At 35.5% G+C, this 13,528-nt stretch overlaps 1 protein-coding gene across 1 annotated transcript in view; it reads right to left on the reverse strand.

The window, feature by feature from the left end:
• Nucleotides 1-379: 379 nt before the first annotated feature.
• The window catches only part of LOC130246206 (uncharacterized), a 37,514-nt gene continuing 24,365 nt past the window's right edge, over nt 380-13,528 (reverse strand). The window contains exons 8-9 of the mRNA XM_056479082.1: nt 5,250-5,342; nt 380-2,221 (exon numbers count right to left, since the gene is read on the reverse strand). Of these exons, the coding sequence (XP_056335057.1) occupies nt 1,817-2,221; nt 5,250-5,342 (498 nt within the window). The 3' untranslated portion in view covers nt 380-1,816. The remainder of the gene's footprint in view (nt 2,222-5,249; nt 5,343-13,528) is intronic.

Consider the following 13,528-nt stretch of genomic DNA (forward strand, 5'->3'; position numbering starts at 1 on the left):
GGTACTTCTGCCTATAGTCCTAGATTGTGAATAGGTTCCACGGTTGGGAAAGCCCTATGGAACTAAAATTATTTTCTTAATTTCTGTAGCGCAAATACATCTGACAGTAGTTATAGGAACTATGAAAAGTTTCCTTCATTAGCTTTAATAGAATCCAATTTAAAACCTGTAAACACAATGGAGAATATTACTTTGGAGTTTACACTATGAGAAAATAAATAAGTAGGTTTTTTATTATCGCAATTTTTAAATCAAAGGAATGTCTTAATCATAATTATAATAATTATAATAATAATAATAATATAATTATAATAATAATGTAATTATAATAATTATTTTTAATTAATTAATTATGTTTAATTAAACTAAAAATGGAGAAGCAAAACAGTCATGTTTGGAAAGCAGTTTAGCTGGGTTAGCACTACACAATATTTATGCCAGTTTGTCACTGTCAGATGATCTGATTTTGGTGCCTAATTTGTAGTTATGAACAAGAAACTTGCAAGCTGCCTCATTGTTTGTTATTTAATGATGTGCCTGACATTATCGAAAAAGGCAGAGCTATCTTAAATCTAATCAAAACAAGAGATTGCAATTGCAAATCTAATTGAATAAGGAGATCTGCAATGATAATTGTGCACATTCCAGACTGTCCAGATGAGATAGGACAATAATTTCTTGCATCATGACAACCACAGTCATTTTCAATTTTCCATAACACCCTACATGAAACGAATTGTTCCAAACTCAGCTATTATTGTGTAATCTGAACCTGGATGTGTTTAATGCAGATTCAAGCTTACTGCCAGAAATGATTCAAACCTACATAATGCATCCATATTACAAAATATAGTCTTCCTGTCCTTAGTTCCCTCCTCTCATTTCACTAATCTGCTTCTTATTGCGAATCATTCATCGGGTTTCTCAATATGCAAAATTCAGCAAGTCTTACAAAGCTCCAAGCTCCTAAAATAGGTTCAAAAGAGTAAGAATAAAAGATAAGAAGGAAAGAGATCACCGGAAAGGCCCGAGTTGTGAGGAGACCCGAGCGGAGTCAGCATCTGAAACTGCTGAGACAAGCCGTTTCCTTCAGCCGGAGTTCCTCACAGCCAAAAAAACCCTCAGCCACAGCTGATCCTATTTACAGTGTAAAGCCAGCGTATCAGATACCTGTCATCCATGCGGTCCTGATTCATCAAGGTGTTTAGTTAACCATTGGCAGGGATTATCACGACAGCCCTTCAAAAGCTGCCGGTGGCTGCAGACGGTCAAAAAGGAAAGAGGGATGCATTCGAAGTGATCTTGAAATGAATCCAGGTTGATGATAAGTGATGGAGAAATTCTCGAAATGTTCATTTGGCATTTGGTAGATCAACTGTTTGAAAAAATATGCAAGGTATACACCCATTTATGGTACAATCCACTTCAGATTCACTTGGATGGAGTTCGTAAAAGTTTTTAAAAAGTAAGTCAAGTCTGTGTGTGTTTGTGTGTCTTAACATGCACTCTATGGTCACTCTAAACTAGCAGTCAGCTTTTAAACTAATCAAGAACTCATCGGTAATTCAAAGGCATGCATAGTGCAGGACCGATTTTGTTCTTCTGTTTTTTTTTTTCCTTTTTTTGTGAGTGTTGTTTTCTTCTTTTGCATATCTTCTGGATCAGTGTTTATTCTTAATCAACAACCCATTAGTTTAGCATCAGATGAGTTCAAGCAAGTGATGAAGTGTCATTTTTGCAAATGCAAACGGTGAGATGTTGCAAATGAACAGCGGCTGCATTGATATAAACGAAGTGTGATTTCATTTTTCACTTCTCAGGTTGTGGTTCCGTTACTGGGATCCACGACTTTCTCGGAATGTGGCGAAGCATCTTTGCTCGTGTTTGCATCCAGATCCTTCAATCCCTCAGGTGTGGTTGCGCCAATCAAGTCGACCTCCGTTTGAGCCCCAGATTTGGGCTGGGTGGCAGGGCTGGCGCTCAGGATAGAATCAGGGGTGCGAGTGGAGCTGTGGTCGCCCTCAGAAATGACCGGCGGGCCACCAGCGAGAGTGTCAGACTCGATGAGGAGCTTGTGAGAGGTGAAATTGTCGGGTACATCAGTGTCGCTGTCCAGAGGGAGCGCAGACGAGTTGAACTCCACACCCGAGTCGTTCATATCCAGGAAGGTTTTGTCAGATTGGAGGGCATGGTACTGACCTGGCTTCGACACCTCAAGGCCCTAAAAGCAGAGTTACTGTAAGTTAGAACCATAAAGTAGTGTCATATTTCCATACTATTCATACACTGCTAAAAATGCTGCTCACACTAAATGAAAATTCTTTCATTACTTATTTATCTCGACATATGTTGAATTGAATTTAATAAGTCACATAACAATTCTTTACACTTTTTTTAAAATATTGTGTTCATGAAAACGTGAAAGCAAACCCATTTGGATAGGATTTATTGTAGAATTATTTATATACTTGTTATGGCTTGGCAGGCAAAGAGAGGAGGAAAGGAAGAGATGGATCTAATTTAAGCCGTTTACTATATTAAACCACAAATCAAAGAAGGTAATGGAACAAAAACAAACTCAGATGAGGGAGAGAGCATAACAGCTTTCTGTTTGTGCCATTATTATGCTATTTTAGACATCTCTCAATTTGATTTGGTCTCCTACAAAAGGCTTACGTGTAAAAAATATTTTCCTTTTCTCATAATGTACATTTTACATCACCTAATTTCTCAGTGTCAAACTGTTCTGGTCTGGTTCTCTCCAAACTCCTCCTTTTTCTAGCCAATTTAGAGTTAAATGAAAACCATATCTGAATTTTCTGATTTCTTCAAGCCCTTAGGTCTTTAAAACATGGCAAAAAATTAACATTCCCAAACATCTACACACTACATAAAAAATAATATTCGATAATGTGTAACAGCTGCACTTTAACACTGAATCAAAGAGAAGGCTTAAGCTGCGGTCACACTTGACTTTTCTTCCCATAGACTTCCATTCATATGCACGCGAATGCGTCAGACCGGAAACGCAGGGTCATGCGTTAAGTTTCGCAAGTTAGTGCGGTGCAAAGTTCAAGCTTGGTGAACTCTGACCTGCGAAATCGCATCACTTGACTGCGTGAGACCAATCGAGGATCAAAACAGGACCTCTCTGGACAGAAATTTAAAGTACGGAGCAATCGCTTGCTTTTTTAAATGTCTAATCATCTTGTTTAATCCCGCCCCTTTTCGCAGCGCAGTACGACAGAATTTCGCACACACAAAGCCCGGTGTGACCGTAGCTTTAAAAACAGGGCATAGTGAAAGCAAACAAGACACAGGTGATCCTAATTGGTAAGCATCTAATAAACAGAAACTAGCAAACGAACAAAAGTCCTTGATGTAAATGTAAACAGAAAACAACATTTTATAATACTGCGGGCATAATAATAAACAGTTTTATAAATGTTTAGAATTTTCTTTTACATTTATTTTCTGTTTAAATTTCAGTTTGTATTGTATTATCTTTTGCCATTTGTTTTAATTTAATATTACTATATTAGGGTTTGTTTACTTTTACGTTTTAGTTGAATTTAATTGTAGTGCTGCTACTACTTCAGATGAAAAACACAAATGTTGCTTTAACTAACTGAAATAAGTCTTCGTCTAATATGTATATTATATTTTACATTTATTTAATTAACCTATTTTCAATATTTTGCATTGTACCTATACGGACAAAGTATGATATGGAGAGAAATGATCAATAAGATGGGAATCAGCAGGTTAAACATCTTTCCATGAATGGGTTGCAGAATTAAAAAAATTAAACAGACAACATGAGAAAACTGATGTTGGTGAGGGAAGTTTGGTAAATAGGCTATCTGACGTTTCCTGAAAATGCAGGATAAAATCCTGGTGGTGAGAGAAACATTAATTCATTCTGTGTTAGTCTGTGTTTTCATATATTTTACTGTAAATTTATTTTATTGATTCAATTTTCATTTTTGGATAAACTGATTCTAATGTTTATAGCATATACATAGTGAAGTAGCTGAAGATATTGTTAGCAGCATATAGCATAGTAGCTAAAGAGTATTTTGGTAGCGTATTGTATAGCAGATAAAGATAATGTTAGAAGCATAGTAAATATATTGTTAGTAGAATGTAGCACAGTAGCTAAAGAAAATGTTAATAACATAGCATAGTAGCTAAAGATAATATTAGTATCGCATAATGATGATGTAAGTAGCATATAGCATAGTAGATAAAGATAATGTTAGTGGCATTTAGCACAGTAGCTTAAGATAATATTAGTAGCATATAGCATAGTAGATAAAGATAATGTTAGTGGCATATTGAACAGTAGCTTAAGATAACGTTAGTAGGATATAACATAGCAGATAAAGATAATGTTACTAATAGTCGGTTTTGGCCATTAATAGGCTGGTTCCAGACATTTCCAGCCTGGTCTTAGCTGGTTAAGCAGGGAAATGACCAGCTAAAACCAGTTTGACCAGCTTAGCTACGCTGGGATCCCAGCCAAAATCAGCTATGTCCAATTTAAACCTAAGCTAAGACCAGGCTTGAAATCGTTGGAAACCAGCCTGATAATGGTCGAAACCCCTCTAAAACCAGGCTGGTCAACCAGCTAAAACTAGCCAACCAGTCTAGGCTGGTTTAAGCTGGGGGTTTTTCAGCAGGGATAGCATAGTAAAGAGTATGTTCGCAGCATATTGCATAGTAGACAATGATAATGTTAGTAGCATGTAGCAGCCAAAAATAATATTAGTAGCATATAGCATAGTAGATAAAGATAATGTTAGCAGCATATAACATAGTGATAATGTTAGTAGCATATAACATAGTGATAATGTTAGCAGCATATAACATAGTGATAATGTTAGTAGCATATAGCATAGTAAATAAAGATAATGTTTGTAGTAGTTTCAGCCATTTACAGGCTGGTCTTAGCAGGTCAAGCTGGGAAATAGGAAAGCTAAGACCAGCCTGGAAATGGCCGAAACCCCTCTAAAACCAGGCTGGTCAACCAGCTAAAACTACCAGTCTAGGCTGGTTTAAGCTGTTTATTTTTCAGCAAGGATAGCAAGGTACCTAAAGATAAAGTTAGCAGCATATAACATAGTAGACAAAGATAACGTTAGTAGCATATAACATAGTAGCTAAATATAATGTTAGTAGCATATAGCATGATAAAAGCTAAAAATAATGTTGGTAGCAAACAATTAAAGAAAAACTACATTTCCTACTTTGATTTCAACTTCAGTGCTCTCTGTGTTGTTTTCCCATGTGGATTGCACAGTAGACTCCTCCGCAAATCGAGTATAAGCTTCATGAACCACCTGAAAAACATAAATAGACAAGTCAGAAACAAGTATAAAGAGCAGTCTGTGGCTCCACGGCAGTACAAAAATCAGCAAAATGGCTTTTTCACACAACAGTTTGCGGTTTAAAGCAAAGTCCATTTTACACCAATCTGAATTTTTGGCCTTTAAAGCTATTTTTGAACCAGGAAACCTTTGATAATCTGAGTTAGATATATATTAAATGTGAAGAATGGTCTGTTATTTCCAGAAGTGAACTGCTTCTGATGCTGAAGTGAACTCAAATAAATTGGTGCCTATTTTGACAATCCTCTCAATATGAGAAAAAAGTGTCCCAGTTTACCTGCATTCCCTTAATAATGCATCTGTCACTCCTGTTTGCCTGCAGAAATTGCCTGCAGCAAGTAGCATTCAGCGCTTTTGTTATTATGACAGACGAAAAAAAAATCTGTTAGAAAAAAAAAATAAAAGGGACTAAAATATGAAGGCAACAAATGAGATGAATATTGCGTTTCCATTTTGGCTCGTTGTCCCTCTCCTGAGCTGTTATCTGGCTACAGTGGCAGACATCTGCTGTTTGGTGCTCACATCGTGCCGGTGATGCAAACGAATCGCATTTTACAGCCAAAATACTGCGATGTTGAAATGTTGTGCGAAGGCAGGGACAGGAGGTGGAAATGAACTTCAGACTAACCAGTCAAACCGAGTGTGAAAACAGCCTGAGAAATCAGCAGATCCAGAATAAATATTCTGCGCACACATGGCATATACTGTATACTGTAACATTGTGAAAACAGATGATATATCTGAATCTGATTTCAATTTGATGGCACATTGTTGCTTGTTTAAAACACAACAACACTCTCTGGCCGTTCACAGTGTCACACCATATATACAGTATGGGGCTATTAGTAAAAACCCTGACACACACACTTACCCATAAGGTTTTGAGGGTAAACAACATGACAAACACATGGACAAGGTGAATTTCACTGGCTGGCAGATGATTAATTGCTGGAGTCTGAGTGGCTGTGTTCAGATTAGCATGCTAGCATATTAAACTTGACACTTCTGCTGTGTGCAGCATTTTGAAGATGGTGTGCGAAACAAAAAGGTTTCGAAATCGAACATTGGGAAAAGTGTAATGAATAGAGTTAATTTAATAACTATACAGTTTCAATAATAATAGTGGCTGACAGATGATTAATTGCTGGCTAGCATGTAGCATATTAAACTTGCTATTTCTTATGCATATAGCATCGTAAATAAAGATAATTTTAGTAGCATATAGTGGCCAAAGATAATGTTAGTAGCATATATCATAGTAGATAAAGATAATGTTAGTACCATATAGCATAGTAGATAAATAACACGTTAGCATAGTAGATAAAGATCATGTTAGTAGCATATAGCATAGTAGATAAAGATCTTTTTAGTAGCATATAGCATGTTAGTAGCATATAGCATAGTAGATAAAGATAATATTAGTAGCATATAGCATAGTAGATAAAGATCTTTTTACTAGCATATAGCATGTTAGTAGCATATAGCATGGTAGATAAAGATAATGTTAGTAGCATATAGCATAGTAGATAAAGATCTTTTTAGTAGCATATAGCATGTTAGTAGCATATAGCATAGTAGATAAAGATAATGTTAGTAGCATATAGCAAAGTGGATAAAGATAACATTGGTAGCATATAGTATAGTAGATAAAGATAATGTTGGTAGCATATAGCATAGTGGATAAAGATAACATTAGTAATATATAGCATAGTAGATAAAGATAATGTTAGTAGCATATAGCATAGTGGATAAAAATAACATTAGTAGCATATACCATAGTAGATAAAGATCATGTTAGTAGTGTGTAGCATGTTAGTGGCCTTTAGCATAGTAGATAAAGATGTTAGTAGCAAAAACAGTAGCAGCTTATAGCGTAAAGATAATGTTAGTAGTATATAGCATGTTAGTAGCATTTAGCATAGTAGATAATAGTAGCTTATAGATAAAGATAGTAATATAGCATGTTAGTAGCCTTTAGCATAGTAGATAAAGATAATGTTAGTAATATATAGCATGTTAGTAGCATTTAGCATAGTAGATAAAGATAGTGGCATTTAGATAAAGATAATGTTAGTAATATATAGCATGTTAGTTTCCTTTAGCATAGTAGATAAAGATGATGTCAGTAGCAACATGTTAGTAGCATTTAGCATAGTAGATAAAGATAGTTGCATATAGATAAAGATAATGTTAGTAGTATATATCATGTTAGTAGTATTAAGCATAGTAGATAAAGATCATTTTAGTAGCATATAGCATGTTAGTAGCACATAGATAAAGATGTTAATAGCATATAGCACAGTAGCCAAAGATAATGTTAATAGCATATATCATAATGTTACTAAAATATAGCATGGTCGTAGAATATAGCAAATGTTATATGAAATAATAGTTTACCCAAAAATGAAAATTATGTCAAAATTCTGAAATCGAACACTGAGAAAAGTGTTAAAATTGGAGTTAATTTAAGAGCTATACAGTTTCAGTGATGATAGCCTCAAAGGGATAGTTCACCTAAAAATAAAAATTCTGTCATTTACTCGTCCTTAAAACCTATTTGAGTTTCGTTCCTCTGTTAAACACAAAATCAGATAGTTTGAAGAATGCTGTTGGCTGACACACATTGACTTCCATAGAAAAACTTTTTCATACTAAAGTATTTAAAAATATCTTCAAAACATCTTCTTCACTTGTGTTCAACAGAAGAAAAAAACTCATAAAGGGTTAAAACCACATCAGAGAAAGAATAAATAACAAGGTCATTTAGATTTTTGAGTGAACTATCCCTTCAATTATAGTCACCTAATGAGGACTTCGCAACTAATGATAAATTAAGCTTTTTTTCTTTTTTTTATAATCAATTACACTGACAGACTGCATTAGCTTCATGGTACCAAAGTGTGTGAGGCAGCACAGGAGTCAGAAGACCACGATCAGGTTACACAATGTACAGCTCAAGTGTGTAAAATATTAATATGGTAAACCAACACCACAAAGGAATCAGTTTAGTCGCATTAAGAAGACAAGACCATTAGCAGAATGATGAAACCCTTGAAAAGCTTGAGGTCTGGGGAGCAACTTTATTCTACTTTATAAAGTTAATGTACTGTAAGAAAAAAAGATGATAGAAAATAAGCTTCCTTCTCCAACAAAAATTATCCCACAGCGCCACCTAGCAGCCAACCAGAGGTAAGCATTACAGAAAGATTTTTTTTAATACTGTTTATTAAAGGGGCTAATCTGTGCACATCATATATATATATATATATATATATATATATATATATATATATATATATATATATATATATATATATATACACACACATATATATATATTTCTAAACATAATAGTTTTAATAACTCATTTCTAATAACTGAATTATTTTATCTTTGCCATGATGACAGTAAATAATATTTTACCGGATATTTTTCAAGACTTCTATACAGCTTAAAGTGACATTTAAAGGCTTAACTAGGTTAATTAGGTTAACTAGGCAGGTTAGGGTAATTAGGCAAGTTATTGTATAACGATGGTTTGTTCTGTAGACTATAGAAAAAAAATAAGCTTAAAGGGGCTAATAATTTTGTCCTTAAAATGGTGATAAAAAAATAATAACTGCTTTTATTCTGGCCGAAATAAAACAAATAAGACTTTCTCCAGAAGAAAAAATATTATCAGACATACTGTTGAAAATTTTATTGCTCTGTTAACATCATTTGGGAAATATTTAAAAATGGCTAATAATTTTGACTTCAACTTTATATATAAATTATATATAAATATATATATATATATATATATATATATATATATATTTTGTTTATTTAAATTTGTATATATTATACAGCTTGATGATGTTTTACCTGTCAATCGAATGAGACCAGCTGTCCTCTATTATTTTGCCCAAATTTTTTCCTAATTAAAAGAAAAAACTTTTCACTTGAATGAACGTCAAGGTGGAAAAAAGACTTCTATTTTAAAGATTTCCATTAACTATTATCTATTACTATAGTAAGAAGACTATTAACTTTAATTTTAGACACACTTTCAACAAATTGCACCAGTACAAAACATTACAGTGATTTCAAATCTCTGAGACTCTTTTTATGTTGTTGTTGTTGATTTGTTTAGAGAATAACTGGTGGTTCATTCTGCTGTGTTGACCCCAGATTAATAAAGGGACGAAGCCGAAAAGAAAATGAATGAATTATCTATTACTATAGTAAGAAGACTATCAACTTTAATGTTGGACACACTTTCATGACATTGCACCAGTATAAAACATTACATTATTGTGGCAAATCTAGTGGGAATTTTGAAAAATGTCAATGTTTTTTAAACTGACTTAAAGAGATGCTTCACTCAAAAATGAAATGTCACAAAGCGTTTACTCACTCTCAAATGATTTCAAATCTCTGAGATTCTTTTTATGTTGTTATTTTTGATTTGTTTAGAGAATAATTGGTGGTTCATTCCACTGTGGTGACCACTTATAAAGCAGCGAATAAGCCAAAGGAATGTAAATAGAGAATATGTGTCAAATATATTTATGTTCTAGATATGTTCGCTGGTAATTACCTTGTAAATTATCTATTATCTCATAAAATTATTCAATTTCGAGTGAACTATTCATTCATTTTCTTTTCGGCTTAGTCCCTTTATTAATCTGGAGTCGCCACAGCGGAATGAACCGCCAACTTATTCAACATGCGTTTTTACACAGCGGATGCACTTCCAGCCGCAACCCATCACTAGTAAACATCCACACACACACATACACTACGGCCAATTTACTTCATTCAATTTACGTATAGCGCATGTCTTGTCTTTGGACTGTAGGGGAAACCGGAGCACCCGGAGAAAACCCACGTGAACACGGGGAGAGCATGCAAACTCCACACAGAAGTGCCAACTGGCTCGAACCAGCGACCTTCTTGCTGTGAGGCGAATGTGCTACCCATTGCGCCACTGTATAGCCTTGAATGAACTATACACTCCAAAAAAAATTTTACCGCTTGTTGAAACTACATAATTAAAATGAGCTGAAACAACACAATTCTTACGGTATTTTGGGACATCTAAATAGTTTTATGTTCAATCCACTTAAATTTGCAGAAACGATTAGGTTACTTAATCGATTTGTGTCGTGACAACATGAAGGAATTTTTTGTTTACAGTGTACTTTTAACGAAGGTTTATGGATTGAACACGTTAAACACGTTTTTATTTCTGACCTGGCATCAATTGCTTCAGATTAAGATGCAGCTGAAATGTAAATCAAAAGTATATACAGCTTAGCATGCTAGCATTCCGTATCGAACACATTCTTGTATCTACAGTATCACATACCTTTATTACAAAGCAAAGCCGATTAAATGTTAAAGAAAATGTGACATAATTCCAATAATAAACACGTTATGACTCCATTAATCGCTGCCAGCCATATGTACACATTCACACAGCAGCATATAAACAGAAGTCAGCACACATATACACACATACACATACAGTCATATTCAACTCACCATATACATATATTGCATATGTGCATGTGTGTGTTTAAGCACGGCAGAAGCTTTACCGCACAGGTGTATATGTACCTTTATACCTATTCATATTAAGACTTCAAATCAGTGCAATACACCTGAAGTTAAGCATCTCAGGAGATCTGAGAGGAAAACGGAAAGGAATAATGGACAGAAACACAGTCACTAAAAGAGTGACAGAAGGCCCTGAATCACAACACCGATACAGATTGATCAACTTAGCACTATATAGGAAAATACGACACCAGAACGCAAAGCTCTCTCACCCATCAGGGACTCCATCAGACGATCCTTTAGAGAGGAGAAATGCAACGCAGATGAAGTGTTAAGCTAACCACCACAAAACCTCTTTCAGAAATAAATGTCTCTGGGTGAAGAACACACACATTCGGTCTCACTTAGCACTCCACAGACAAACAGACAGATTATATTTGTATTGACTGATGGGTTATGAAAGGTAACTGGCAGGACTGGATTGCTTTGCTGCTGGAAATAATACATCTGAAAACTTTCTAAGAGCTGGGAATAAAAGAGGGTGTTTCTTGAGGATGTGACAACACACATATCGTTAAAAAAGAGGGCATAGGCAGACTACAAATTACCTGGAAGTAGAATAATTAAACATAAAATCAATGGATAACCTGAGAAATTTCATTTCATTTCATTATCAATGAAAATAAAATAGACAACAAACATTGAACACTCACATTTAATGGTTTATTACCATTATATACCGTTTAATCATAAGATTAACTACCATTCAAAAATATTAGGATTGTTTTTATTTTATTAACATTTTTATTGGGTTTGTTTTTAACATTATTCTTATGGTGACTAAGGGTGCTTTCACACCTAGACTTTTGTTTCGGAACCGGTCTCGTTTGCCCAGTTGGCGCGGTTCGTTTGGCATATTTGAATCCAGCAATCGCGCCAAAATAATCGCTCTGAGGTCACTTGAATGAGGTGGTCTCGGCTCGATTGAAACGAACTCTGGAGCGGATCGATTGTAGTGAGAAAGCGATACGAACCGAGCCCGGATATATCACAGTGTTTTATGGATAAGTAATAGGCATACGGCTATATGAAGAGAGAATTATGAGTAGGGCAGGAGGTCATTTCAGACATCCCGGAAGTTTCGGGAGTATCCCGCAAATGCGCAGAGACTCCCAGATGTCCGCAAACGAGTGATAATCATCTGGAAATCGTGCGTTTCCCTCCTCGCTCTTCAGACTCGTCGCGTGCACCCTGTCAAACACCACCAAACCACCATCCCCCCTGACAGCTGAGTGGGACTCTGCAAAATAAACCCTGAAACTCGGGCCAATGTGAGGAGAGTTTGCTCACACGTGACTTGTTTTAGTTCTTTTGGTCCGTTTAGAAACTTTGCCGTGTGAAAGCGAATCGCACCAAGAACAAAGAGCAACAATGTAACAATTGTAATCCCTGTTTCGGAACAAATGAATCGATTCACAGTTGTCAAAGCACCCTAAAAGCTGCAACCTAGGCTTATTCTGAAAATATACCGCTCTATGCATTTCTGAAAATCGCGAAATATGCCCGGGAGGTACGTTTTTTTACAGTTTTTGCTTTCGCGAATCCACCAGAGGGCGCTGTGTACGCTTTTTGAGATCTCAAATTTCTCTCGCTAGTGCCATTCGTGCCTGCTCTTCTCGCGTAAATCCACCAGAGGCCACTGTTGACTGACTGACTGACTGACTGACTGACTGACTGACTGACTGACTGACTGACGATCGACTGACCCACCTACTGTAACTGATAGTGTTTTCAAAAGCACCGATTGACCCACCCACCAACTTCCCTAAACCCAACTGGAATTGTTTTGAATAGAAATCCAGAAAAAGAAAAGCCCTCGTCTGATTATTTTATGTTTTGGCTTCTGTTTTTGTCTGACCCTTCTGGAATCGTTCTTCACCAGACTCGAACTCGTCATTGCGGTTAACTCCTCTCTGCATCTCAAGTCCGCGGACTTACATGGCGAGCTAACTGGACAAACTGGTAACAGCGGGAAAGTTGTCCACATGGAGGTAAGTGGTCAGCTGGTTGTGCGAAAAGGAACGACATCATGCCACCTCGTAGCGTTCGTTTTAAAGATGAAATACAGCCATATCCTACTTCTGGATACATAATTCACGATCTCCAGAAATTTTCAGAATGAGCCTATGTTGTTTACTTGACTGTAAATAAAGTGGAAATTGTTTTATCATGAAACAAATTCACAATTTAAAATAACTATTTGCTATTTTAATGAAAATATTATCTATTCCCGAGTTTACAAAGCTGCATTTTTTAAGTTTTTTGCTTTAACATGATCCTTTAAAAATCTTTCTAATGGCAATTTGCTAGTCATAATACACTGATTATTATTATAATTTATATTGAAAATAGTTGTGCTTTTCTAATATATTTTTCTAAAAGTACATAGTTATGTATATTAGGGGTGTAACAGTAGTGTATGCGTCCCAAACGGTCACGATACAGGGGTGATGGTTCAAGTCAAGCACTCCGATGACAAATAAAGTCAGTCTAGATGTGCAATCACTGGAGGCAGAAAAGACCACCGCAGAGCA

The sequence above is a fragment of the Danio aesculapii genome, chromosome 19 (genome assembly GCF_903798145.1).
Source record: "Danio aesculapii chromosome 19, fDanAes4.1, whole genome shotgun sequence".
NCBI classification, from domain to species: domain Eukaryota; kingdom Metazoa; phylum Chordata; class Actinopteri; order Cypriniformes; family Danionidae; genus Danio; species Danio aesculapii.